At 41.2% G+C, this 27,843-nt stretch overlaps 2 protein-coding genes across 4 annotated transcripts in view; one reads left to right on the top strand and one right to left on the bottom strand.

Annotated features, from left to right (window-relative positions):
* maea (macrophage erythroblast attacher, E3 ubiquitin ligase) overlaps positions 1–27,843 on the bottom strand; it is a 90,917-nt gene that overhangs the window by 17,690 nt on the left and 45,384 nt on the right. The window lies entirely within an intron of this gene.
* On the top strand, positions 365–27,672 carry LOC116314672 (C-terminal-binding protein 1). Of its 3 annotated transcripts, none has more exons than XM_039620877.1 (11): positions 365–408; positions 15,902–16,056; positions 17,778–17,922; positions 19,023–19,126; positions 19,501–19,603; positions 20,147–20,271; positions 21,628–21,717; positions 22,200–22,330; positions 23,577–23,704; positions 23,872–23,986; positions 25,006–27,672. In XM_039620877.1, the coding sequence occupies exons 1-11, from the start codon at positions 402–404 to the stop codon at positions 25,232–25,234; spliced, it is 1,332 nt and encodes a 443-aa protein (XP_039476811.1). In that variant the 5' UTR covers positions 365–401; the 3' UTR covers positions 25,235–27,672. The 3 variants fall into 3 exon arrangements, with proteins under 3 accessions (XP_039476811.1, XP_031588616.1, XP_031588617.1); XM_031732756.2 differs by lacking the exon at positions 365–408 and adding an exon at positions 7,139–7,429; XM_031732757.2 differs by lacking the exon at positions 365–408 and adding an exon at positions 7,147–7,429 and having other exon boundaries at positions 25,039–27,672.

Below are 27,843 nucleotides of genomic sequence, written 5' to 3'. Positions count from 1 at the left end.
TATTCATTTTATTCAAATTAGTCTGTTTGGAAACCAACTCTGGGTTTTGTTTAAGGACGTCCATCTAAAAATAAATTATATGTAATCAATTTGAAAAAAAAAATAAACAAAATTATAAAAACATATTTACACACATGCCTTGCATCATAGGAGGTACTGTAAAAAGGCTTGGCCACATCTCCTTTCCTGTGTGTGAGCGAGAGGGCCCTCCCCCAGCTGCGCTGAACATCTTGCCATTGGCCACAGTCCAGTACCAGGCTGTGCTGATTGGTTGGCTCCAACTCTAATCACTTACAATTGGTCCATTATCTACTGCATGCCACACCTCCCATACGCACACACACACACCTCCACCCAGCTTTGGGACACAGTGGAAGAGTGGACACACTGAGAGGAAGGTGATGCAAGGTTTGTGATGTATTTTTGGCCCCATATCACAGACTTCCTGTGTGTAATTTTCTCTGTGTGTGTGTCTATGTATGTGTGTGCGGGTTTGTGTGATAACAGCGGCTGTTCTGTAGTGTGTTTAAGGTCTGAAGAGATAACTCTGTGCCAAGCTAATAAGGGTGAAACAACCCCCACCTCCCCCTTCCTCTGTGTACTTAACAGTATGAAGGCTTGGTTGTGTGTGAATGTAAGAATTTGTTTATTTTTCTGTGAAAGGGCTGTTGTTTAGTAAGTAAGATGTTTGCAGAGATGTGGGGATTACTGCTTCGATGAAGATGAATTCTGCCCAGAAGGGTTTTTACATGTTGCTGCTGGTTATATAGAAAGAAGTCTGAGCATCAGCTCTCATCTTGTGACAAATACAACATCTAAAACATCCTTATAAACCACAAATAGGGAAACGATGAAAGAGCGAATCTTTAAACTAAAGTGTTCAGAGGGCTGTGCACTCCTCAGCGCATATGATCAGTGAAGGATGCGAGGTATTAAGAGCCAAAACCACTGTGAGCCCCCAAAATTAATATTAATAAGCTAAGATAGGACACTTCATGCAAAAGTTGCAAAACCCCAGTGTTACTGTAGCTAAAACATTCAACACAACCTATAACAAAATAGCTTAAATAAAGTAGAAAATCTCAATGAATTACATACAATATAACAAATTACACAAAGGAAAGGAGCCTAATAAGGTAAAAATCTAAACAAAATCCAATAGATCACCATTTATAATACGGAAAAATTAAATAATCAGGTGAAAAATAACGTTTTCACAGGTATCTCAGCACTCCTGTGAAAAACTAAAAACTTAAGTACACTTAGTCTCAACAGCTTGCATAATTTAAAGTATTTATTTTCTGTATGGCTTTATCAGTCTCTCACACTGATGTGGAGGAATTTTGTCTCACTCTTCTTCACATTACTGCTTAAATAAATTCATTGAGGTTTGCAGGTATTTGTTAATGCACGGCTCTTTTGTGGTCCTGCCACAGCATTTCAATCGGGTTGTAACACCTTGATTATTTTCTTTTTTTAACCATTCTGTTGTAGATTTGCTGCTGTGTTCGGGATAACTGACCTGTTGCATGATCCAATTTGGGCCGAGCTTTAGCTGTTGGACTGACAACCTCACATTTGGCTTTAGAACACTTTGGTATTCAGAGGAGTTCACGGTTGACTCTCTGACTGCAAAGTTCCAGGTCCCGTGGCTGCAAAGCAAGCCCAAATCATCACCCGTCCACCACCGTGCTTGACAGCTGGTATAAGGTGTTTGTGCTAATATGCTCTGTTTGTTCTTTGCCAAACAAGGTGCTGTGAATTATAGTCAATTATAGCCTTAGTCTTGTCTGTCCAAAGGACATTGTTCAGTACACTTTGCAAACCCCAGGCATGCTGCCATGTTCTTTTTAGAGAACAGGCTTTCTTCTCTTATATCTTTTTTTGGCAGCTTACAGGGTTTTTTTAAATGTCTTAAATCATCCAATGCCCAATTATTATTTCTACATCCACTTGAAAGCACTTGGGTCCGAGAGATGTAAACGGTGACAGCGAGGGTCTCTGCAGATGTCCGCAGAGGATTTACATAACAATGCACCAACTACCCATGCGCGCCAGGCGGCAGACTTCAAGAAGTATAACAGGAATGACTGCTCGGCCGTTGTGTCTCGAGCTGTCTGTGCTTGTATATGATCAAGGCATAACATGATCGGTGTCCCAGCCCCTAGAGCGTCACAGTATCCAGTTTGTAACCACTCTCACACAGCCTTGTTTGAGCCCAGATTCATGGCTCTAATCTTTAAGTTTTGGTCTTCTGTTTAGCATAATGACAACATCTAAAAAAGTCCATTTCCACTATTTCAAAGGTCATTAAACAGCTCAAGAAAGCAGCTCAACCAGTAAGAAATGATTTTTATTATGCTGAGCAGATATTGGAACATTTCTCATTTTTAACCTCACACTCTTATACTGTTGTTGAGGTTTAAATAGGTTCTTCTCTACTCCTTGAATGAAACAGGAAGAGAACACAGCACAAGTTGCAGGCCAGAATCAAAGAGACTACTTGACTACTTCCTTTATTCTTACTGTGCCCATCCTTTTGCACTCCTCAACTTCCTCTCCCCCCTTCCTTTTCCTTTCTAGCATTCTGATCCTCCCTTCATCTCTCCCGTTGGTCCCACCTAGTCTGCCTCTTTTCACTCATCTCGCCCCCCCGTTCCCCTCCTTGTCTTCCACATGTTGGCTGGATTCTTCACGCCTGCGGTACCCATCTCCGCCTACAGTAGATTAGATTGTTTCTGCAGTATCTACTCTCTTCTGTAGTGGCATCCACATTGTTCTGCAGCTCACTGTCAGTATCCATAAATCCAATTTGTTGCCCATGCGTGTGTCTGTATGTGCCTGCGTCTGCATGTTTGCTTCGATGCGATGCAGCTGCCTTATGTTTAGTTGTTGTCCGCGTGAATGCATTTAAGTGTCGCAGGCATCCTTTCGTTTGTGTGTGCTGCAGAAATATTATTTCCATGTACCTGCCTCTCAGTGTCAGTACGTTTGTCTTGCATGAGTGTGCATTTATTATGCTTGTGTCTTTGTGGATGTGCAGGCGTGTATCTTTGCAATTGTTAGTGCGAGTGATCATGTGTGTGTGTTAGTGATAGCTCTGGGTCTAGTTCGCTGTCAGTCTTGATAAGGCCAGTGGTTGGGAGGCGTCAGTCAGGGCGGCTGCTCGCCTGGCCTCTGCGTGGTGGATCTGCTGAGAAGGAGCCGAACCATTAGACACGCTGCAGTGACTATAGAGAGAAAAGAAGGAGTGGGAGGGTGGAGATGTATGGTGAGAATGCCTGAGAGTGGGAAAAAGAGAGAGAGAGAGAAATGCAGGAATGAGGAACGGGGTAGGGGTGGAGTGTTTTGTGGGGGTTGATGGAGTGTGAATAAGATCAAGATAGAAACTGGGAGTGAAAGATGATAAAAAACATCACAGTCAGATAAGGAGGGCAGATGCAGGCGAGGTGAAGGCAGTTAGAGAGAGAGGATGAACAGGAAAAACCAAAGGAAGTCTATCCCCAGTTCTTTCCCTCTTCTGTTTCACCTTTTCCCTCGTGAAAATCATTAAATATTCAATCTCTTTTAATCTCTTTTTTCTTTTTTCCCTTATATCTCTCTACTACCCCTCCACCCCCTTTATTTTTTCCTCCTTGCTCCCTGTGGAGCTTGAACAGTTCAGATATCCCCGCAGTGTCGTCTTTCTCTGTCCTTATTTAGAAGCACCAAATATGCTTCATATTTCTTCCATCTCCTGGGGAATATTTGTCTCTCGTATGTTAGCTGAAGTCGCTGTCGGCCTCAGAAACAAGATAAACACGTCTGTTGCTTCTCTAGTCGACACCGGGTTGTCAGTTTGCATTTGGTCTGAGACCCCGAGCACCTAACACATTCCTTTTAATAGGCTACATGCAACTGGCATTGCGCGATGTGTATGTGTGATGTGTCAGAGAGACATTTCTCAATTACTAATCAGTTTAGCTACTAAACTGGCATAATTTGTTGAGTTCAATATATCACGGTTATGATATTAAAATATGAGACAGCTCGAGTGCTTCTTCTTGAAACAGCAAGTGGCTGATACATTCTGCAGCGTGGAGCAAATCTCACAAACCTCCTAATCCCACAGCAAATTTTTAAAGTAGCTGCTACGATTTGCACCTAATTTATACGTCAGTTCGTGGGCTTTTTCTCGTCTCAAATTTGATCAGAAACAAATTTAGTTAGACATGTTTACAGTGCAGAGGTGGAAAACCTTGTTTTTTAAGTTAGAAAGCCGGGGAGCGTCTCAGGTCTGTTCCCGCCGGCTGCCGCTACTGGCTGCGATACAAAAGATTATTTCAAGTCAAGCTTTACAAGACAAACATTCAGAGGTTTTACCGCTTCCTCACTCCACTGTTGCTCAGAAACAAATTGGAAATGCCATACCTAGCCACCGTTTGGTGCTGCAGTGTGAAATAAGCATGAAAGGGTGCATCTAATGTTGTGGAAAAAGCCAGGAGGGCCCAAAACAGCCAAAAATAACATGTTTTAGTACATCAATCGTCACGGTTGACAGGTCTCTGGTTCAGTATGTCAAGGCTACTCATATATACGTAAATTCTGCATATTTGCAAATATGAGGCAATCTGCAGCTCGTTCCCTTTGACCTGTCTTTTATTTGACAGATGAATGAGCGTTGTCTTGTCTAAACTGTGTTTTTTTCCTTTTACTGTGTTTACTCTTGGAAAATTTTGAGTGGATGTAATTTCCATCACAATTCTTTGAATCAGAGCCAGAAAAAACTCCAGTTGGGTTATTTTATTAAAAAAAAGAGGCAGTGGCCCAGAGCCATGTATGGTCTACTTCACTGTGTAAATAAAGGGGAAAAAAAGGGAGGGGAGGAGGGTACTGCTCATTTTTAATTTTGTTTAAAACAATTCAACAGTGCATGAAAGGAATGATGGGAGGAAATGCTGGTGTTGAAAACAACAGTTTCCCTAACCCTCTGCCTCTTTTTGGATTTGAACAACTCGCCCACTGGCTGTCTGTGACATTTACCAACAGTGAGCGTGTGATGTAACCATCATTGCTGTTAAACTAGGTTAGGCGCTGGCAGTTAAAGGGGCGTCTGAGGCCGCTTATATCACAGCCATTATCAAGTGGCTAATGTGTAGATGACAGAAGCTCTAAAGCCACCATTGCAGTCAGTCTGGACAGGTATTTACTGTCGGTGACCAGACCAAAGCACCCAGATGGAAAGTTGGAGACTAATTTGATGACACACTAGCTGTTGCTTGCATTTTTGGACACACCTATGAAGTATTATTAGGTAACAATAGAGCATGAAGGACACAACGCCCATACATCACTGATAAGATTTCTCTTTCTGATAATGTTCTACTTTCAGGGATAAGTTTTTATGCGCAAAAGGAATCAACAGAAAATAACATAATAAAAATGGCGAGGACATATATACTCGCTGCCCACTTTGTTAGGTACATCTATTCAGCTGCTAATACAAATATTTCACGCAACAGCAACTCAGTGCATTTAGGTATATAGACCTGAGTTAAAAGCGAGCATCAGAATGAGGAAGAAAGGAGATTTTTAAGTGGCTTTGAATGTGGCCTAGTTGTTAGTACCACAAAGATTGGTCTGACTGTTTCATAAATTGCTGATATTCTGGGATTTTCTCACATAACCATCTGTAGGGTTTACAGAGAATGGTCCAAAAAAGAAAAAAATATCGATTGAGTGGCAGTTCTCTGGCTGAAAATGCCTTGTTGATGACAGAAGTCAGAGAAAGTAGGCAACAAGAACTCAAATAATCACCTATTATAACCAAGGTATGCAGAAGAGCATCTTTGAACCTTAAAACAGAGGGGCTACAGCAGCAGAAGACCATACCAGGTACTACTGCTGTCAGCAAAGATCAGAAAACTGAAGCTACACTTCACACAGGCTCACTAAAATTGGACAAATGCAGCTCTGATCTGGTGAGTCTGCTGTAAATAACATGAAAGCATGGATCCATCCTGCCTTATATCAACGGTTCAGGATAGCAGTGGTGGTGTAATGGTGCGGGGGAGTATATTGGCAATTCAGTAGAGCAACTTTGCATTATGAATGTTCAACCAGCAAAGTAATATGGATTTAAGCATCTTTTTAATCTAGGCCATAAAAAAGGCAGTTCTGAAGGCAGGAAGACCGTCAACCAGGTAGTAGGAATGTGCACCTAATAAAGTGGCCAGTACCGCACATAAACAAGATAATTAGAAAGAACCACCAACATTTTTACTCACAAGTAATTTTTTTTTTAAATAGATGGATGATTTAATAAAGAAACACCATAATGCAGTAATAAGAACTTTTAACTTATAAAATTTAAGTTCTTTTTCTGGAGGAAATCATTGTCACAGATTAAATATTTAGCCAAGCACAACAAGCTAAACTTATATAACAAGGAACTGTAGCACGATCAGCACATTTCATACGCTTACTTAAGGCGGGGTACACTAACAGCACTGACTTCCTCAAGTAACTTCCTTAAAATATAAAAACATGAACCTGTATTCATGCATGGCATAAGCACAGTGTATTTACCCATATAGAGAGTGTGCATTACTTATGGAAGTGGGTTAAAACAAAAATATTACCAATCACTCGCAAAAATAAACAGTTTGAATGCTCTCAAACAAACACAATGCAAGAGTAAACTTATAAACCAAAGATGGTGATTAAATGGGTGTTAAGGGCACACATTGGTTGCAGTGTTACAACTTGTCCCCTCATTATTCTAATTAAGTTTTGTTATAGTTTCGTTTTTATCACAGAGAACTAGTTTTTCCTCTCTTGCTGCAGCCTTGTAATTGCATAACTCTTCTTTCTTTCGTCTTTCCTCCTCCCTGTCGTCTTTCAGGAAACAAAAGATGAATTTTGGCCCGCGTTAGCTCCTCCCCATTCCTGCTCTCCCTGCCTCTCTCTCTCTCTTTTTTCTATGCTATGTACCCCCCACCCCACCACCCCGCCGCCATCTCTTTCGCACTCTCCCGCTCTCATAAACGCAGAAGCTCTTGCAAACTGTGTGCTTCTTTTTTTGGTGACAGAGAGCTGGAAAGACAGAGAGATTTTGTGTATTAGAAAGTGAGAAAGGAAGGGGAGGGAGGTACCTAAAGACAGCGGGGAGGGAGGGGTAAGAGATAGAGAGAGCAGGCGAGCGAAGGGGACGGAAGGGAGGGGAGAGAGAGAGAGAGAGAGGAAAGAGGGGGAGCACATGTGTATGCTTGTCACTAAGGGGCTGGGAGAAGGACTAAGGGAAGCGAGGTAGCTGGCCACAGCCGCCATATGCTGACTGGATTCCTGTTCATGTCTGCTGTGTGAAGACTGTAGGTTTCTGTTGTGTGCTGGCCGGCTGGGGAACACACCATGGGAAGCTCACATCTCCTCAACAAAGGCATGCCTTTAGGTAAACAACCAGCACTCTGCTTTTATGTGGGAACTGCATATCACTGTGTGTGTGTGTGTGTGTGTGTGTGTGTATGAGTGTGTGTGTGTGTGCCAATATTTGTGAACTCAGTGTAGATTATTCTGCCTCCTTCTCCCCTCCCCCTTCTCTCTCTTCCTCTCCCTTTTTCCGTCTCCTCCTCCTCCTCCTTCTCTTCTTAATTCACTCACACTGTTATCTTTTGTTTTTCCTTAATCGCTCAGCCGCTCTCATCACACAAGAATGGTTAGTCTTTTCTCTAAAGCTCTGTGTGTGTGTGTGTGTTTGTGCGTGAGTGAGTGTGTGTGCACGAAGAGGCAAATCTCTGCTATTGAAAGCTGCTTGAACACCTCCGTTTGCGGTGACAGAAATAGATCTCCCTCTCCTTCGAGGGCTAGCAAGGACATGACACATATTTGCCTTTCATTGTGCTTCTTTTAATGGAAAGTGGTTGCCTTCACTGAAGTGTGCGCGCAATTTACGTGCAAGCACACTTACACACTCACACACATAAAGGGGAACTAAAGTGACACACATATTCAAGTATAAACATGCATGCCCCCAGCCGGATTCACAGGTAATAGATGCACCTTATGATAGGGGCTGCAAAAGACTGTTCTAGAAAATGGGATCAAGGTAGGGCTGCTAGGAATAAGAAAGGGGTGGGAGGGGAGGGAGAGGGGGGTCGGGTGTCGAGCAGGAGGATGAGGGTGTGAAGATAAACGATCATTCCCCGTGTTATCGAGTTATTATATCAGCTAAATCTGCATTTGTGAACCCATTTCTTCTCCAAAGAAAGCAGACATTATGTGATGTCATCAAGAGGCTGCGGGCTCTATTTCCTGATGACATCAAAGATTAAAGTTGCAGCTATTATCTTACTACCCCCCCACCTTTTTTTTATTGCCCCTCGCTTTGGGCAGATATCTTCTCCACATCCACGCCGGCAGCTTGAGAATCCAAGGTCACAGGACTAAATGACTGTGAATTCCGGCTCGGCAAGGTTTGTCCTTTTCAAGACGCTCATGCACAAATCTCCACCAGTCAATAATCGTGACACTGATCGGGTCGTGGGGTCTGTTTCAGTGCACGGTGACGAGTGCTGAACCTTTAAAGGGTGCTGTAAAATCAGCTTGCGGTTTCAGGTGATTGAGAGATTTAGTGATTCATCTTTCTGAAGGCAGGGGAGCCTCTGATCTCTGTGTTGTATCATGTCTGATCTGATTATGAAGGGCTAGATGAGTGACACCCCTCTAAAACCCTGTTAAACCAGATCTGCTGGTAAAACACAAAAAATCTAATTTTGGAAAACGCATCCTATGAGGCCGTTACACTGTAAACATGACTGTTATAGTTCCAGGCAGTTTCCCACTGAGAGACGCCTAATGTCAAAGGCAAAAATCGAGGGAAACCGCTCATGTGGTGGCATGTTGTTAGTTTAGAGAAATCCAGAGTAATCTGAAACGGCTATTAGATTACAAGTCACTACACATCTATGTTGGAATGTGAAATAAGGGCTCCAATACCATTTCACACACTTATAAAAACAAATACTGATTTTTTTTATACTGCACTACTGCCATATAAAAGGCAGGAATCTCCTCAGGTGTAATTTACAGCACTTAGAAATCTATAAAGTGCTCAGCAAAGAGACGGTGGCACTAAGAGCCATTAAGAGGTTTGGTCTATTATGTCAAATGCTTACAGAAAAATGACTGAACTAAAATGGGAAGCAATAGTGAAAGATGTGCCAGCCAGTACTAAAAGATCTCACTCTTTTATTCAGTGAAGGTTAGCCTTATGTAATACTTGCTAGTTGCGTTTGACAAGTTCGTTTTTTATTGAGAAGGGCTGTTCAAAGGGGGAAATGTGACTGAGACAAAATGGCAAGATCAAAAGACGAGTACAGAAAAAACAAAACACAACAAAAAACCAACAGACCTACAATTTACCACCCCAAAACAACAGTTAGCAGGTAGGCTATAATTCAGCTATGATAGGTAATTAGCAGCTTTGCATTATGATGAGTCCGTGCATACTTGTTATTAATTTATATGTCAACACTGTCAAGTGAGTCTGTTTGGGGTAAAACCTGCAGATTAAATAACTTTTAAGATGATACCTGTAGAATGGCTTTAGCAGCCTTTTTAAAACTACCAAACAGCACTTTAAGCAGTCATTTTAGCTCAGCTCAAATAAATGGTGCAATGTGTGAAATTAAACCCTTTTTTCCTTTTGCTGGGAATACCCTTGAAACCACTCAAAGGCCCCCCTGCGGGTCCCCACACTTCAACTTGGAAACCCGTAATCTAAATGCAGTAAATGCTTCATAGCCTTAATAATCCATTACGGGGAGGTATTTACACCAGAGTATCCAAACTGACCCCAATCCAATTGAAACTTCAAAGTGATTGTGATTTTTTTTTTTAAATGTATAGTAACAATTAATCCAATGTAACAGGCCAGCAGCCATACAATAATCCAGTTACAGCCGTATAAATGTATTTTTTTCCTCTAGTGCAAATACTGTTTAAGCCAGTACTTATAAACAGTTTATGAATTCCTGCAAACTAGCAGTGGGTACTTGTGACATTCGTGGCAATTTGGAAATTGAACACTTGAGTTGAGTCATGTCAAATTGAAAATAATCGACTTCACAATTGGAAAATAAATATTTTCCAGCAGAAATAGCTTACAATACTAAATTATTTTTAATAATTAAAATTTGTTTGATCTATTAAGCTACTCTGTGCAGTATTTGAAGTGCAGGGCTAAATCATAACCTCTGCCTTTTCCTCATACTTCTCCTGAACTCATAGCACAATCGGAACCATAGCCTCATCAAACTTTGAACTGGTTGCCATTACTGAGTTGCTGTCAAATGTTATTGTGTGTCCTTGTCTGTTTTGCTGTTGGTGTCTTTCATTATGAGAACAAAGAGCTGACAAACCTGAACTGCTTTGCTGACACCATACCTGCAAATGAGAGCCCTGCATGGTGATCGTTTCTATGTGTAAGCACCTGTGTGTATCATACATCACTGTATATTAGTCGTGTCCAAAAGCATTGATTGACGAGGCAAGAGTGTAATACCTGTGTTACTGTGTATGTGTGTGAGTCCATGAAAGAAGGAGGACCAGTGGTGATGGATATGTCTGTCTTCTCATTTTTCCTTCCTGGGAATTGAAGTGGGGGTAGGGAGAGAAAGACGAAAGACAGAAACATCAAGCCACCCCTGAACACTTTGTTCCTGGATATTCAGGCGCTTTTTAGCAATATAAATACAACTATTATACAAAGCACGCCTTTACGAATTGCTAGGGAGTTGTGCAGAGCGGGAGAAAAAAAGAAAAACGGCAAGGGAGATGAAGAAAGCCTGGGGAAGTGAGACTGAAATGAGAGATGGAGATCTGAAAATGAGGCAACAGATGAAGAGATGTTGAGACGAACACTGAAGGGGTGAGAAGGAGGATACGGGGGCTCTTGTGGTTGCTGCACGCCACAAGAGCCAGTAACATTATAAATCAGCCATGCTGTGGCTCGATGATTGGTTTCTACGGCTGCAGGCGACTTGAGCGATCACAGGTGCCGACAGCAACGTCGTCCCCGCTTTTCTTCCTTTCCTTTTTCTCTCTCGCACAGTGAAAAATAAAAACACTTGATCTGCTGGAGCTGACTATAGTCAAACGAGGAAAAGGAATGTGAAGATTTTTTTTTAAATATTGAAATGAAGAAAACGGGAACTATCAAATTCTTAGCTTATAGCTTAATAGATAAACTGTAACAATAGTTATGACCTTTTTTCAGCTGACTAATAGTAGAACACAGAGGAAGGCCTATAGATGCTTTGGAGCTGTTTACCCTTGTTACTAGAGTGCCTGTTCTTGTGGGAAAAATCAGGTCCGCTGCAGCTTGTTTTGGCAGATCATTCTGCATCGAAGCTGGCCGACGTCCCGTTGACCTGTACGTTTAAAACGCATGAAATTAGCTGATCTTTTTAATTGTCTTTGTTGACTGACAGTGTGAAAACACGGTCTCCCTCCTCGGGGACAAAAATCCAGCTGTTCCTGAGAGCTGGTCAACGACAGCTGGATGCAGGCAGGCCGCAGGGCTTTCCCACTGGCTTTCAGGCTGCAGTCCCAGCAGTCACTGGCAGATGCTTTTTCAATTTTTAAATGTCAATCAAATGGCATTACCATCATTTTGCTACTTTGGGATGGAGCCTATTTTCATATCTATGATGTCATTTGATCTTGCCCCCCCTCCCCAGGCTCGACTGTTACTGTACAGATGGTTATTGTATTATAGTGAACAATGAACAAAACTTTCTTTGTTTTCATTTTTCCTAAGTTGCAAATCACTACCACTGCTTTGCTGCGTTTGCTCAAAATGTCTACTGTTCATGCTTGTGCATCTGAATTAAAGCGTACTTGTTCAGAAATGCTGGATGGAAAAGCATGAGCCAAGCTGAAGCTCTGGCCCCGTTGGCTGTCAAGAGGCCTGTTTGCACTGTGAAAGCTCCCAGCAGTCACCAAGCCCCGGGGCTATGGGAGAGGTAAAGAAAGACAGAGTGAGAGATTACTGGAGTATTTAATATAACGAGAGAGGGAAAGGAGATGGATAAGGGTTTACAGTTAGGGAAGTCTGGCCAATTATTTAATATAATGAAGGATTTAATGAGTGTTTAAAGTGACGGGAGAGCGAGAAAAATACCAGTAATAAAAAAAAGACCAAGAAATAATGACCATTTGAGTTGGAGGATTAATATTTACAGGGCACTGCTGTGGTTTGTGAGTGTGGGGGAAGAGACAGAGGGAGTGAATAAAGCAGTGTTTTATTACCTAGTACTACTCAGCAGGCTGAAGTGCTGGTACTCCCAAGGTCATTCATGGTGCTGGAATGAGAGCTATTTCCTCCCTCAGTCTGACCAAGTGTGTGCTGGAGAAATGTCTGGAATCTCTGTAACCCCCCCGCCATAAAAATAATACCGGAATGACAAGATTTCATGAAAATCCTGTCTGCTCAGTTACTACTACTTTTTCCATGTCAGTGCCAAAAACTGAGCAGCGCGGTGCCGTATTTCTTTTCGCTGCCGCTGTATTCCATTTTCTAAGCTATGCACCATAGATTTTATATTGATGTGTAAGTGCAACGGCCTCCAGGCAAATCCTATTAGGGATAGCTAATGTTTTAGCAGGCCACATAAGGCACTGTGTGCAAGATCTGAGTTTCACCTCATTGGACTGCTTCATCAGATCAAGTTTCATGCTGTAATCTGACAATGCAGATTTAAGAGACAATGCAGAAGTCGAGTGATGGGCCGCGCGATGTTGGGAGCTATTCTTTGTCTCCGTGCAGCTTCTGAGTGCACTTGCTTTTCTTTTTTACCAGTGAAAGTATGAAGGAAATGCCCATATTAAACCAGGACAACATGCTGTGGGCAAAACTGAGGTAGAAACCAAGTTTTAGGTCACGTACAAGTAGCTGAGCTTCTGTTGTGGCTGCACTACAGCTTTATACCACATGAAACCAAAACTGAAACGTCTTTGAACACAACTGTTGGTGCTCGACTCTTGGTGTTAAATTCCCGACAGCAAATGTATTTTGTCATGTGCTTATAGCGTGCTAGTTTAAAAATAACCACATGACTATGCTGCTTTAAACAAAGGGAAAGTTGCTCAGTTAACGGTGGACGGAACAAACGAGACACAAACTGAACGCAGACCCCTTGTATCGGTTTTCTAAATACAGACTCTGAAAGCTTATTTCGTGTCACAGCAGAACTCTAATGGCTGCAGCCTAATGAGACGTACAAGCTGAAATGCAATGTAATGCTGCATACATTACTTCCTCATGCATGCACACCAGTGAAAACTGCTGCAAGTATGTGGGGGAGAAAGTCACAGAGTTTCAACCTTAATAACCTATTTACTTCCCACGATGGGCCTTTCACATGAGAAAAAAAATCATCATCCATCATCATACATACTTTTATAAATAGAAGTTAATTGGATGTTTTCCCCCAGTCTGCCCCTTTTCTCTTAATTATACAGTTATACACTTATTTACTCCTAGTGGTTACAAATACAACACAGTCCTCATCTTGTAGTGAAGCAAATGGAAAAAAAAAGATCAAAGCGGCAACCAGTTCCTGGCCAAATGTAATTAATGTTAAATGCAAATTTCCAGTGTTGACAGAAAGCCAACAAAGATTAAATAATCAAAACATCAGTGCTAAAGGTCAGGCTCAGACATCACTACAAATCAAAGAGCAGAGGTGTCTCTCTGAACTGTTCTGCAGCGACATAAAACAGTCACACAGGAAGAAATCAATCCACTGCAGGAAAGGTTGGGACACCGACTTCTCCAACAACAGGATGCGACCTCAAAAAACATGTTGCATTAGTCAAAAGGTTTAATAAATTGGAAAGTCCCTTTACGTTTCAGTCATTCTGAAAGTTGCATTCATTCTGCTTCTTTTTTCCCCCCATGCTTCTGTCTTCAATAATCTCAAAAACATGAGCTGACTGTTTAAAGTAGAGAAACGCAGCCTTTAAGTACAAGAAAACAGGTAAACAGCAGCAAAATCCACAGTTACAATGAGCTTTAACTGGGCTCTCATTGAAGCTGTAGCTGCTAGGGGGAGGGTATTATTGTTTTCAGATTTCTCAAACTAATTCATAAGTTTGGAGCTGCCAAACTTATGTCCACAAGTACGGTTCTCAGGGATTCTTGGCATGCAAAGTATTGCGTAGACCCTAGAATCTTGATTTCTTTTAATTTAAATGACTGGTTTAATGACTTGGCTTCTTTTGCACGATGTTGGGCAATGCAAATGGAAAACACGCTAAAACGGGGAAGGTCAATTGTGTATCCTTTGAGTTTTGAGTGGAATATTTTGAGTGAACTGACAGAGGAGGCTGCTTATTCGAGATGTCAGACTGCACATCTCAGATGGGGGAAAAGTCAGCGATGAATGATGGGTTTGTCAGCATCAGCAAAAACAGGCATAACTCTGCACTTATTTCATCTGCAGTGTTTCAGAGGGCTGTCAAAACTTTACATGTCAAAAAATCCCAATTACACACACACACACTGCCAGGACTTTCTTCAGAATCTGCATCCCTATGTCCCTCAGATGTCTTCTGTCTCAGTCTCTAAGGCCTCCAGTCATCTGGAATAATTATTCCATCAGTTATGTGGAGAGGGAAAGGGAAGGAAATGATGCAGGAAAATGCAGCGGGAGGGAATATTCAAGGAAAACTAATAAATCCACCTCCCATCGACCCCTGTTCTTGTTATAACTTCAACAAAGGCCCACTAGTGGGGTCATTTGGCATATCTTCATTGTTAAATGCCATTTTTCCTCCTGTACAGCCCAGCAGCACTCTCAGGGTAATAGTTTAATCTTTAGATATGATTTAATAAAACACCCTGTGGCAGGGGTGCAGGAGGAGCTCGCTGTAATTCGGTTATTGACAGATTTCAGTCGGATTTCAGAGACTAGCCGTCTCGCGTGGCAAACATCTCTATCCCTTGCGAACTGCTGCACTTCCTTACCCACCTGCACGTTTACCCCTTTCAGCGATGTTTCGATGTTTTTCTATTTGCATTTTTCTTGTATATTTATAAAGAGACACTTGGTTTCATCCAAAATATGCTGCACAATAAACAACTGAGATATAATCTAGTGCTTCAGGCTGCATGCCTAGTTATTTTCGTGTCAACACCGCTACATTTTTTCCAAGTAAGCAGCTCCCAAGATGCACTCTGAGTCCATGGGGATGAGCATTTATGTTCAGTATATAAAGACTTGTGAACAGGCTGGAATAAAAAGCTTATTCTTCATTATCACAGGCTGTTGTTTTTCTCATTATTAATAACACTAAATTCATATAGCAAGATTTGCCTTTTCAACGCTATTTTCTACTAGAATAGCTACAAGACCCACCTCATCCATCTTCTAAATTACCGCCTGTTTCATAAAGTCAGCAAATTTAATCAGAAAGTCAGCAGTAATTAAGCAAAAACTGTGAAATATTTCAAAGTTATGAGGAGAAAAACAGCTGTGAAACATGACCTCACACAAGAGGAATTAGCTCCGCAACAGGCAGACAGCTGCTCTGAGAAACAGGTTTTTTTCCTCCGCGCCTATTGTCACTGTTGGCATGGCAACCACCACCTCAGAACAGAAACATTATGGGATGCAGATACAGCAGCGGCCTCCTGTGTGCCTGAGAGCTCATCCTTATTTTCACTTTAAAATTTCCTGCATGCAAAAGTGAGCGCTGGAGGTTGTGATGAAGTACAGAACAAGTGTCCTGATTCCTTCTGTAGGAGATTTACACTTGTGAAGGTGTTTCAGCACCACAGCCTACTTTTCCACCCATGTCTTCCCTGTCTTCTTTTGTTCTGCCGATCTGACTCTTTGTCCCTCACTTCTTGTGTTTTTAGGCATCAGGCCCCCCATTATGAACGGGCCCATGCATCCGCGCCCCCTGGTGGCGCTGCTGGACGGGCGAGACTGCACTGTGGAGATGCCCATCCTAAAAGATGTAGCAACCGTAGCGTTCTGTGACGCTCAGTCCACACAGGAGATCCACGAGAAGGTAACATACTTGAAGTAACACGTATACATAAAATGCCATAATTACATTCTATCTGGACTTTTTTTGTGTTTCAGCTAAGCAGAGAAAAAAAAAAATCAGGCAAAGTAAAGCGTTTGCTTTTACTAATTTTGCATATATGGATTAAACAGAAAGATAACCAAGTAGCTGACATGAAACTAGTCACCATGGGGTAAAGGAATAATGAAAGCAACGTCAACCAATTCAGAAACCAGTGATTTAAAACTCTCTTTTCCTGCTTTCCTGACTTAATGATGCTGCCATATCTAATAGGCTTAGAATGCTTAAAGAGATATGAAGCGGTAAAGGAATGGCACCAAAAAGAAGATTTAATTTAAAGCTTTAAAATATAATACTGCCTAGCCCAAAAAAGTCGCCATCTGGATTTAGCTAAGCAAACAGGTAAGAATACACACACAATGTCAAAAGAACTCAAGAGATTATGACTAAACAGCAACACAGTCTTTAAAAAGTGAGGGTAATCGGAAAAAAGGCTTATTTTTGTCCTGAAGGATAAAGATTGTAGCGATGGAAAAAGTTCACAAGACTTGAGAAGCCAAGATTTACCCTGTTTCAGGGTGATGGGAATGAAGAGATGTGGATGAAGTGATTTACCCATCATGCCCAGTGCCTACCATACAAGCCTGTTGGGGCAGTGTTATGTCTGGGCTTCCTTCAGTTGGTCAGGTCTACATTCAGAAATGCTATGTGCTCAAAAAAAATCAGCTGAATATACCTGAATATACCGAATGACCAGGTTTTTCCATCAGGATGACAAAGGCAGGATTCACCAGACTCAGACTGAGAAAGAATGATTCAGGAAGCATGAGACATTATTTCACACATGGACTGGCCAACACAGAGTAGAGACCCTAACCTCAATGAGAAACATTTAACCTAAAAGAAGAGTCTAAAGTTAAAGAGATGATGTTAAAACAAAAGGGATGCACGAAAATCAAGAGTACAAACTTGAATGTGGGTCAGATTCTGCCACAGTCACTACGGATTGTAAATGGGTTTGTATGTCTGGCAGGGTTATGTCTTGTACTGGGTGTCTGCCAGGCGCACCCTCTCTGTGAGCGCGCTCAGTAGGCCACAGTGTGGGAGAAACAGATGGCACTCCCTCCCTCGCTTTCTTTCTCTTGCTCTCTGTCTCTGGTTCTCTAATAAGCAGCCACCTCATTGTGTAATTAAAAGGCCTTCTTTACTGTAATTGAACCGCATGTCATTTTCATCCTCTCGCACATATGAACCAGGGGGCTGGCAACATTACAGAAAGATCACACGATTACTTGAGAACCAATTAAAAGGTGTCAGCTCTGTAATGTATTCAATTCTATATGATAATCTTATTATCTGCTTCTGAGCCATTAAGGTTATTGTCAGACAATAAGCAAGAAATGATTAAAAGTCACTGAGAATTCAGTGTGAATCATATTAATTCTAATATTAGAGAGTTCAGTTAGATGCAGACACCTTATCTTAATTTATCTTAATCTTACTTCAAAAGGCAAAATATCAATGAAGTGTAATTCTTAAGGAAAAACAGGGTATATGGACAACATCAGAAGAAATGATTTCACTACAATTCTGAGAAAAACTGACTACTAATGACTTACAAGCAGATTAGTACATGGCTATAAAAAAATAATTTCTTCCTATATGTTAACTTGCTCTGTGTGTTGTGTTGTGTGTGTTTCCAGGTCCTAAATGAAGCTGTAGGAGCGCTGATGTACCACACTATCACTCTAATGAGAGAAGACCTGGAGAAGTTTAAAGCTCTGCGTATCATCGTCCGAATTGGCAGCGGTTACGACAACATTGATATTAAATCTGCTGGAGAACTCGGTAGGAACATGCACACATACGTGCACATATTTGCATAATAGCAAAATTGTGCTTCCCAGCTGTTTCAGTGCTCTGTCTTAAAGACACAGGCAGAACTGGCACAGATTTTAATTTTCCTGTTAGTAATCTAACAAGAAAAAAGCGTCTCTGACAATTTGGTCTGCTGTATTGTTGCAACAGCCAAGTTCGACTGTGTTGTTGCCAAACCTGTTTTACTTGTTCAGCTTCTTATTATATTTTATGTTTTAAAATACTTAAGATGAGCACTGGCGTATGATTTTATTATTCAATAAACACCGATCCAGTCTTTGGTATGACCGACTGTCCTTCCTATGTAAGGGGGGGAAGTGGCTTCATTTAGTAAAGAGATGCTTTTTCCAAAATTAAGCACAAATTTCATCACACTTATGCTGTTCCTTACTTTCTATTGTAAATTTACTCTTGCAATGATGGATGTTAACTTTTAATGTGTCCAAAATTTAAAATAAAAAAGACGAACAAAGCATTTAAAGCAGTTTTTTTTGTTGCATGCTTTGGGAACAGAGCTGGCTATAAACACAGATGTAACACCCACCTGCCGTTTAAACCTTTTGTTCTTGCGGAACAGCCAATCACAAGAATCCTGGCTTAAAGAGCGTGAGAAGTGAGCCAAATCTGTAAAGACATTTTGGAAATTGGAATAATAGGGCCCCTTTAAATAAAAATTTTTTTTAAAAAGTAATTTAATATATGAAACACGAAAAAGTCGACTGCAAGCTGTGTAAATGCATATGACCTAAACATTAAGTCAAACTTCCTAGCTACCAGTTCCTGTTGCATTGTTTGCAAAAAATCTGTAATAGAAAAAAGGAGAACTTTTTTAAAACTCAGTTTGCACCTGCAACAGCCTGAATTTTACTAACTTCCCTTATCTTCTTCTACCGAGAGCCTCTGCCATTTTAAAGTGTTGAGTAGTTTTGTATTTTGTAGGGGGGAAAAAAAACTGCTGACACCTACAGCTCGTACTTCCCCACAAAAATAGCTTTCACCAAACTTCATTTCTCTCTCAAAATGGTTTTTAAAAGCTGTTACCAATCCTTATCTGCTTTCTGGTCCAACAGGCATAGCTGTATGTAATATGCCAGCCGCCTCCGTGGAGGAAACGGCAGATTCCACGCTGTGTCACATCCTCACCTTGTACCGACGCACCACCTGGCTGCATCAGGTTTGTAGCTCCGTGTGGCTGATAAAAGAGTCTCAAATTAAATGGATTTAAGCGACTTATATTAAATGTCTTGGTTAGTGGTGTGCATTCGGTTATCACAATTTTAGTTTCGACAGTTACTAATCAGAAAAATTGAAACGTTCATTCATTTTCTTTAGAATGTGGCTGTATTTGAAAGACGTTGATGTAAGATGTAGAAGGTACAGTAAAATGATTTGTTCCTCAAATCATTATTTAGACTTATCACCTGAAACGACTTAGACTTTGGTCATTAAGTCCAGATATTATGATGTATGGCTGGATCATGTTAAACTGTAACGTTTGTGTGCTCTGCCTTGTATATGCGTGTAATAACTAATTGGTATTCGCGCCAGGCTCTGCGGGAGGGGACCCGTGTTCAGAGCGTGGAACAGATCCGTGAGGTGGCATCGGGAGCGGCGAGGATCAGAGGAGAGACCCTGGGACTCATAGGGCTCGGTGAGTAACAACACAAAGACGAACATATGTGCAGCAGAGCTCAGCAATACACACCAAGGTCAGCATGCTGAGGTGCTCACAGTGATAATACTAACACGCAGGTACAATGTTTGGTCAGCTGGTCAGAATGCTGTGCTGTCTGTTTGTTTTTAAATTTCCAGTGATCGAACATTTGTTCTGTCGTTTCTAGTTTGATTTTGGGAAGTTTTGTCTTTAGCTCAGCTAAATTGGCTTCCCAAGGGGTTACTGTCAATAAAATATAAGCGGATTAACCAGAAGCAATGCAAATCTCTTCCATGTACCTTCTAAAAGGTTTTTCCAGTAATAATGAGCAAACGTCAGAGAATCGCAGTATGTAATTTGTGTTAGCAAAAGACAAAAAGCGGAATATTAGATGCACGTGGATATATTCTATTGTGGCTTCTTTTTAATAGCACATTCAAATGGTTTTATATATCTATATGTTTGCAGTTTTTCTAGTGCCCCTGCATGAGTAGTGATGTTAATGTAATTCCACGCCTGCGGGTATTCCTGTGTTTCTAGGTCGAGTGGGCCAGGCTGTAGCCCTGCGAGCCAAGGCCTTTGGCTTCAGTGTGATTTTCTATGACCCTTATTTGGCTGACGGTGTAGAAAGATCCCTGGGATTACAAAGGGTCACCACACTACAGGTAAAACACACACTTGTGAAACCATTTTATGTTTTAAACATCAGCCTCTTTTCACCTTTGTCACCCCCCCACCCCCCCCAAAAAAACAAAAACAAAACAAAACATCTTTTAACCCTTTATTTACCATGGAGGCATTATTTTCAAATGCTAGCTCCATTACTGTTTGTGCTGTGGAAGCACAAACAGGGTACTCCTGTCTGAACGCAGATAGAAAAAATCAGCTCTGCCTAGATTTTACCATGTGCACGTCACATCACCTTACTCCTCAACCACCTGAGAGAAAATTGAAATGGTTAATGAAAGATTAGAATGATTTTTTTTTTTTTTTTTTAATTTTGGAGCCAAATTTATAATAAAAGTCCATTAGTCCTGTGTGAATCTTGGTCAACAGAAAGTTAAACAGCCTTTTCATACCTCTGCATCCAAAAAGTCCTTCACATGTACAGGCATCGGTCATACACACTATGTGACACTGAGACGATAAAAGAAGTGAAAGCTAATTAAATTCCATAGTTAATTTGATTTTGAGTGGATTTAAGGGCTTGTGAGTTACTACTGAGAATCGGATTTTAAGGGGGACGTGCTATGCTCATTTCCATCTCCATATTTGCTTGTTTTCACGGATTTTCACAAGAAAGAATCCTTATTTATACATATATACTAATACTAATATACTGTATACATATATTTACTTATGCTTACCTATACTTATACTGGGCTTTGGTGTATCTCCTCAGTTCATGCTTTGTATGATATAAGCTTTATTCTGACTGCCTGCCCCTAATTAACATGTGAGCACGACCCCTGAGCCCAGCTCTGACCGTATTAAGGCTATTGTTGACAACATAGAGACCCAACAGTGCAAAAAATTGGTAGAAAGCCAGTGTTTCAATTAATGTGAAACTATTGCTGTCACAGTATACGCATGACAGAAAATGAGGAGAAGCAGAGCAAAATGCACCTGTGTCAAGAATGAATACTTATTGCTTTGCACAAATATCAGCAAAGCACCTGTCACACAGCAGTGCTCACCTGCGTGTGTGCCAAAAACAATTTCCACTCAGCTCGTATTTAACCAATAAGAGCTCATCACTAGCACAGCATTTAAATGGATTCAGACTAAATCCTCTTTTTACAGGGAAACAAATCCTTTGTCTCCATTTCTCTTTGCTGACAAAAATGCTTTCTCCACAATCCGCCGTGACAAATACGCATTTATTGCAATGGTGCTGTGACCACTGTGTGTGGAAAAGGAGGGACGCCACCTCGTGCTAAGTAACAGTAACTGTCGCCTGGACCTGGTTCAACATTTCTGTTGGGATTGGGATTTAGTGGCTCCTTTTTTCTCCTCCTCAGGATCTGCTCTTCCACTCTGACTGTGTGTCTCTGCACTGCAGCCTCAACGAACACAACCACCACCTGATCAACGACTTCACTATCAAACAGGTAAAGAGGGGCATTCACACTCATCACCCAGCACATGCAACACTGAGCAGGTACACGGAAGCATAAATGATTTCTTTATCCTCACATCAACTACTGAGTCCCATAGCCATAAACATTAAAGAGGCGTATACCCAGGGAAGCCCACCATTTTACAGAGTAATGAGGTTCTGTACTCTCTGCACCACGTCTGAAGGACTATCACATATCGGCTTTTCTCCTTAAAGGATTTTAGCTTTAAACACTTCTACCCTAACTGGGAGAGGATAAGTGAAAAGACAATTGCTCAGCGTAGGCCCATAAAATATTACTGGAAATTCTGCACTGTGAGCAGAAAATGTGATTTCTTTTTTATTAGCTTCACCGAAAGGGATTTGTTTCATATTTAATATCACCGAGTCTTTATGTCTTAAAATGTAAATGTGCTGTAAAGCTCAACTGAACATATATCACTGACTGTGTGTGTGTGTCTGTGTGTGTTAAAGATGCGTCAGGGGGCGTTTCTGGTGAACACAGCAAGGGGGGGACTGGTGGATGAGAAGGCTCTGGCTCAGGCCTTGAAGGAGGGAAGGATACGTGGAGCTGCCCTGGATGTTCATGAGTCAGAGCCTTTCAGGTAAGCTCCTGTTTTAGAGCTAACTGCCAGCTATATTTGACTTTATTGTTAATGAATTCATGAATTGCATCAATGCTACTGGCCACTTTATTAGGTATGTATTCAACTGCTGATTAATGCAAATATCTAATCGGCTAATCGTATGGCAGCAACTCAGTCAAGGCAGCCATCAGAATGTTAAAGAAAGATGATTTAACTGATTTTGAACATGGCATAGTTTTGGTGCTGGTATTTCAGAAACTGCTGATCTGCTGGGATTTCACACACCATCTGTAAGGTTTACAGAAAATAGAAAAAGAGAAAAAAATCTATTAAGTGGTAGTTCTATGCGAGAAAATGCAGATGTTGTTGATGCCAGAGGTCAGAGGTCAACGGCCAGACTGCTTTGAGCTGATAGGAAGATAACAGTAATCTCAACTAACCACTCAGTGCAACCAAGGTATGCAGAAGAACATCTCTGAATGCACAACCCATTGAAACTTGAATGAGATGGCCTACAGTAGCAGAAGAGGAACAGGACACTGAGGCTAAAACTCACAACGGTTCACCAAAATTGGATAATAGAAGATTGCCCGGTCTGATGAGTCTCAATTTCTGCTGCAGTCTTTAGATGGTAGGGTCAGGCTCTGAAAGCATGGATCCGCCCTACCCTGTATTGGCGTGGGGAATATTTTCTCGGCACACTTTAGGCCCTTGCTGTCAAGTGAGCATCATTTGAAAGCCATAACCCAGCTGAGCATTGTTGCCTACCCTCTCTATCCTATTTATGACCACAGTGTACCCATTTTCTGATGACTGCTTCCAGCAGCATAACACACCATGTCACGAAACTCAAATAATGTCAAACTGTTTTTTTTGAACATAGCGATCAGTTCATGTCCTCAAATAGCCTCCATAGTCAGCAGATGTTCATCCAATATTACACCTTAGGGATGTGATAGAACGGGAGATTTGCATCATGGATTGGCAGCTGACAAATCTGCATGATGGTATCATATCTTATGGAGCAAAATCATTGTTGAATATTTGCAGCATCTTACTTAATCTCTGCCATGAATAATTAGGGGCAGTTTACAAAAATGTTTCCTAATTTTATGTTTAATATCATGGTATTCAATGACATTTGTGCCACAGCATAGGTCATCAATCAAAACAAAACAAAAGCCTTTTTATGAGTATCACTAAGTGGTGCACAAAATCATTTTGCTGCAGCTCAGAGTGATTGCTCTGCTTGTGTATTTGTCAGTTTCAGTCAGGGTCCGCTCAAAGATGCCCCCAATCTGATTTGCACACCACACGCCGCCTGGTACAGCGAACAGGCATCACTGGAAATGCGAGAGGAAGCAGCCAGGGAGATCCGAAGGGCTGTGACAGGTAGTGCACACACACGGTCACAGAAACACAAACTTTAGCAGACAGCATGACATCTGATGAAAAACGTCCAAAAAGTGGTATTTTAAGGAATTCCATGCTTCCTGTTGAGGAATTTTAAGGGCCTTCTTTCCTTTTCTTCTATCTTATTTTTTCTTTTTTTTTTTTAGGCCGCATACCAGACAGTCTAAAGAACTGCGTCAATAAAGAGTTCCTCACCCAAAACAACCACTGGGCAGGTGTTGACCCAGCTACCGTCCACCCTGAGCTCAATGGGGCATACAGGTAACAACCAGCAATTACTTGACTGGGTTTTTAGTTGTTCCTTCTTTTGCTATTATTACTACATATTTTCCAACTATATGGAAACCCTAACCCTTAAGATTTCAGGGTGAAAGAGCTACAATCATCAGTTGATGTTTGTGTTGGTCTTTCAAATATACTCAAGCTTTAAAGGAGCATGCTGCTGCCCTGTTGACTTCCAGTCTGTTAGTGCTCGCAGATGTGATGACAGCTCTGACTACACACGATAAGAGAGGTGGCACGGCAGTCTATAATTATACTGATGGGTAGACAGCGTCGCTGCCTGCCATGAGGAATTCAGCCAGGCAATGTCAGCACAACAAAACACTGGCTGCTGGGGTATTGAAAAGTGCTTGCAGGGTATATCACATCCTGAAATAGCAACACAGTTCAGCTTACCAAACACTGCACTGCATCTACTACGCAAAGCACTGTTTGGTGATGTGAAGAAGGTAATAAATATCCCACTTATAATTATTAGTTTATATTCAAATTAGATTTCTGCAAACCACAAAAACTGGAGGCCAAATTTCTGTACGTACAGCAAATCTAAATATTCAACAGCGACACATAATAATCAAACATGCTGTCATAATCGGAAGTAGTGTCAGTGTTATTGTTTTGCTAGTTTTCTGGATTTCTGTTGCCCATGGGGTTTTAAGTGGTCTTTAATGTTTAACATGTGACATGGTTATGTCACTCTTTTATCATTTATGCGATTCCTGTTTTTATCCATTCTAAGATGTTTAGTGTTTAGCTTTGTTTTGGTTGAGTGCTTGAAAGCTTGAAATGAACAACCCCCACCCCACCCTGTAATCATGTGTGTCATTGAAGGTCATATGACCCAAGGTGTGGGTTATTACTGTCATGGGGTCAAGGTGTGAATCCTTTCTAAGACACTACCCTATGAGTTATTAAGGTTGCATAAGTGAATTTACAAAAATGTCTTTAATCATAGTTTCACTGCATTTAAGATGACTCAGTTCTTTTTTTCTCCTCAGATTTTATTCTCTCCCCATCTCTGTCACTTCCAGGTATCCCCCAGGAGTAGTGAACTTGCCATCTGGCGGCCTCCCTCCCCCTGTTGAAGGCATTGTACCGAGCGCCGTGCCAATTGCGCACACCCTTCCGCCCGCCGTCACACACCCTCCTCACGCCCCGTCTCCCGGACAGAACACAGTGAAGCCACCAGAGGGCGACAGAGAGCAGCATCCAAATGACCAGCTGTAGCCCCTCCGCAAACACAAAACACACGCTTTCCCGTGTTGTCTGGTGACTGGTGGTGGTTGGCACAGCAACCGGTGTCATTGCGAAAAGTTCCCTAGTGACAAGGTGTTATCAGGTTTGGTGTCAGATTGACCGGTTGACGTCCCAATTACAATCAATTCAAGAACTCTCTGGCAACTGGTTTCCAACAGCCGGTTCACACTCCAAAGAGGAAGACAAGGAAGGTGGTGATGAATTAAAGAGCAAGACAGCTGTCTGCTGCCCCAACCACAAGTTGGTCTTCCGATCGCTGGAGGATCTTCAGATTCTGTGCCAGAAGTAAATTAAAAAAAACAACAACATAACAATAACTATCTGTTGATTTGGGAAAAAATAGGATCAAATTCCTCTGTCTTAGACTGTAGTGTGTCCAAAGTTAGAGGGGCGGGGTTTATGTCTTTCTCTCTTTTCTGTGTCTTTTCCTTAGTTTGATGTACAAGCAAAGTTAGTAGGTTATAAAATGAATGTAACCTGTCTGTGTACAGTTTTTAGACTTACAGCAAGAAGATACTGATATTTGTATTCGAGTCTTAACAAAAGCAAAGGTGATCTCTCTATGTAGCTGAACCAGTTGGAGAATACAATATCCGTTTTTTTATTTTCATGTCCCCAAATTAGCAAGCCCCCCAAAAAGAGGCAGCTTTTTGCACACCATCTCAGGAAAGTAAGTTTCCGCAGTTGGTATATTAGTCATTTTTTTGTTTCTTTTTGGTATTTTTTTTAGTTTTGTTTTATAAATTCTTTTTTTATGCCACTTAGTGCTTTTGTTTTTCTACCTGCTTGCCTTTTCGTGTCCTGCTACATTAGAAAAAGAACTTTAACAAGAGCTAAAGTTGAACTAATGTTTGCTTTTGTTAGTTATGTTTAAGGGGCATGTGACTTTGCTCTTGGGACTTGTCTAAATGCTGGACCCAAATCAAGAGGGTTGCGGGAGGAAAGGCTGCAAGAAAGCGGTAAAATGGTATGCCAAGGCTGGGAACTTCTCTCCTTGTCTCTATCAGTATATATGTCGACAAAATGATGCACTGAGAGCTTGTAGCAGACCGCACTTTGAGAAACAAGGATTTTTATCTTGTCCTGTCTAATGATACAACAGTACCCCTACCACACACAGTAAATGTGCAGGTCATGGAGCATGAACAGTTATGGTTCATCATGCTGCAAAGTCAGTATATTACTGAAGTTGCCCTTGCAGATACAGATCTCTCCAATCAGCCTGTAGAGTTGCAAAACACTCAACTTTCCATTTGAAGCTCTGAGCTCACTCCCAGATGTCACATCTAGTTAAGCAAAGTTAACGTTTACTGACAGACAAGAATCAGTCAGGCACATGAACTTGAATGAAATGAAATTTTCATACTGTTTAGGACATTTTAAAATACAAAGCAAAGTCGGTAAATAAAAATAAAAATCTCATTTATCCAGACTACTATCCCTTTAACATTTCAAGATGGGTCCTTCCTTGAGTATACCGTTTAGCCATTCTCTGTGGCCTCCGTGTCTATGTGTACATATGGTGTTCTGCCTGCCTGTGTCAATGTGAGTTGGTTGTATCTGTGTCTAAAAAAGCAGCACTGGGAGGAGGGGTGGTGGCTTGTGCTCTCCACAAAGCATCGTTACAAAGACTGCCATTAACAAAATACTTAATAAAAACTAAAAACACCTGAAATTGAAACTGATTTCAAACTTAGCCTAGCAAACTCTCAGAAATTAAAGCTCTTACAGGTTACATTCCCACAAAACAAGAAGGCTACAGTGTCATGTAAGCGTAAAACTCTGCCAAACTCCTTTTCTCGCGTGCTGATGTTAACCAGCCATCTGAGTGAAGGTGCTTTCTGATCCCCTCCTACCAGCAGCTGAGTAGTAAAAAAACAGTTTACTGTTGCCTACCTGGTCTTCTTCATGGTTAGGTAGTAAGCGTAGCAATCAGGGATGGAAATTTTGCCAGCGATATCTGAAAGGGGCGCCTCATACTGAAGGTACTGCCAGGCTAGAGCCCCAAAATCCTCAACATCATGCTGAACTGTTTTGAACTTGAATCTTAAACTTTCCTCAACAGATGCCATTCTTTTTCTGTGGACGAAAGTCTTCTGCTTGTTTTTTTCTAAAACAAACTGCAAGCATTCCTTTATTAAAATGATGGGCGCCACATCAGATTAGCTTTTTAATTGTCGAGGTGCTCCTTGAATTTCCATCCCTGGTAGTAACACACAGTCCACTGTTGCCTACCTTGGTCCCCTTTATGGTAAAGTAGTAGGCGTAGCAATATACAGTATACATAATCTATATTCTACAGTAAATATCATTATTTTTGGTCAAAACTGACAACCTGACAAAGATACGTTTGTGACTGTATGCATTTGTATGAATTATTTTAAAAGAAATAAACTGTGGAAAGGTGATGGTTGTTTCCTTAATGCCAATTTGTTTGATTTCAAGGGGAAGTTATGGGTATGTACAAGAGTATGAGAGAATTTCTGATTTAAAGTAAGTATGAATTTTGGTAAATTTACCAAAGAAAAAAAACATTACTGAATGTTTCTGGAACACACACCACAATTTGATGTTTGAAG

The sequence above is a fragment of the Oreochromis aureus genome, linkage group 2 (assembly GCF_013358895.1).
Source record: "Oreochromis aureus strain Israel breed Guangdong linkage group 2, ZZ_aureus, whole genome shotgun sequence".
In the NCBI taxonomy this organism is placed as follows: domain Eukaryota; kingdom Metazoa; phylum Chordata; class Actinopteri; order Cichliformes; family Cichlidae; genus Oreochromis; species Oreochromis aureus.
Note: the sequence above shows the minus strand (reverse complement) of the source record. Positions and strands in the feature narration are given on the sequence as shown.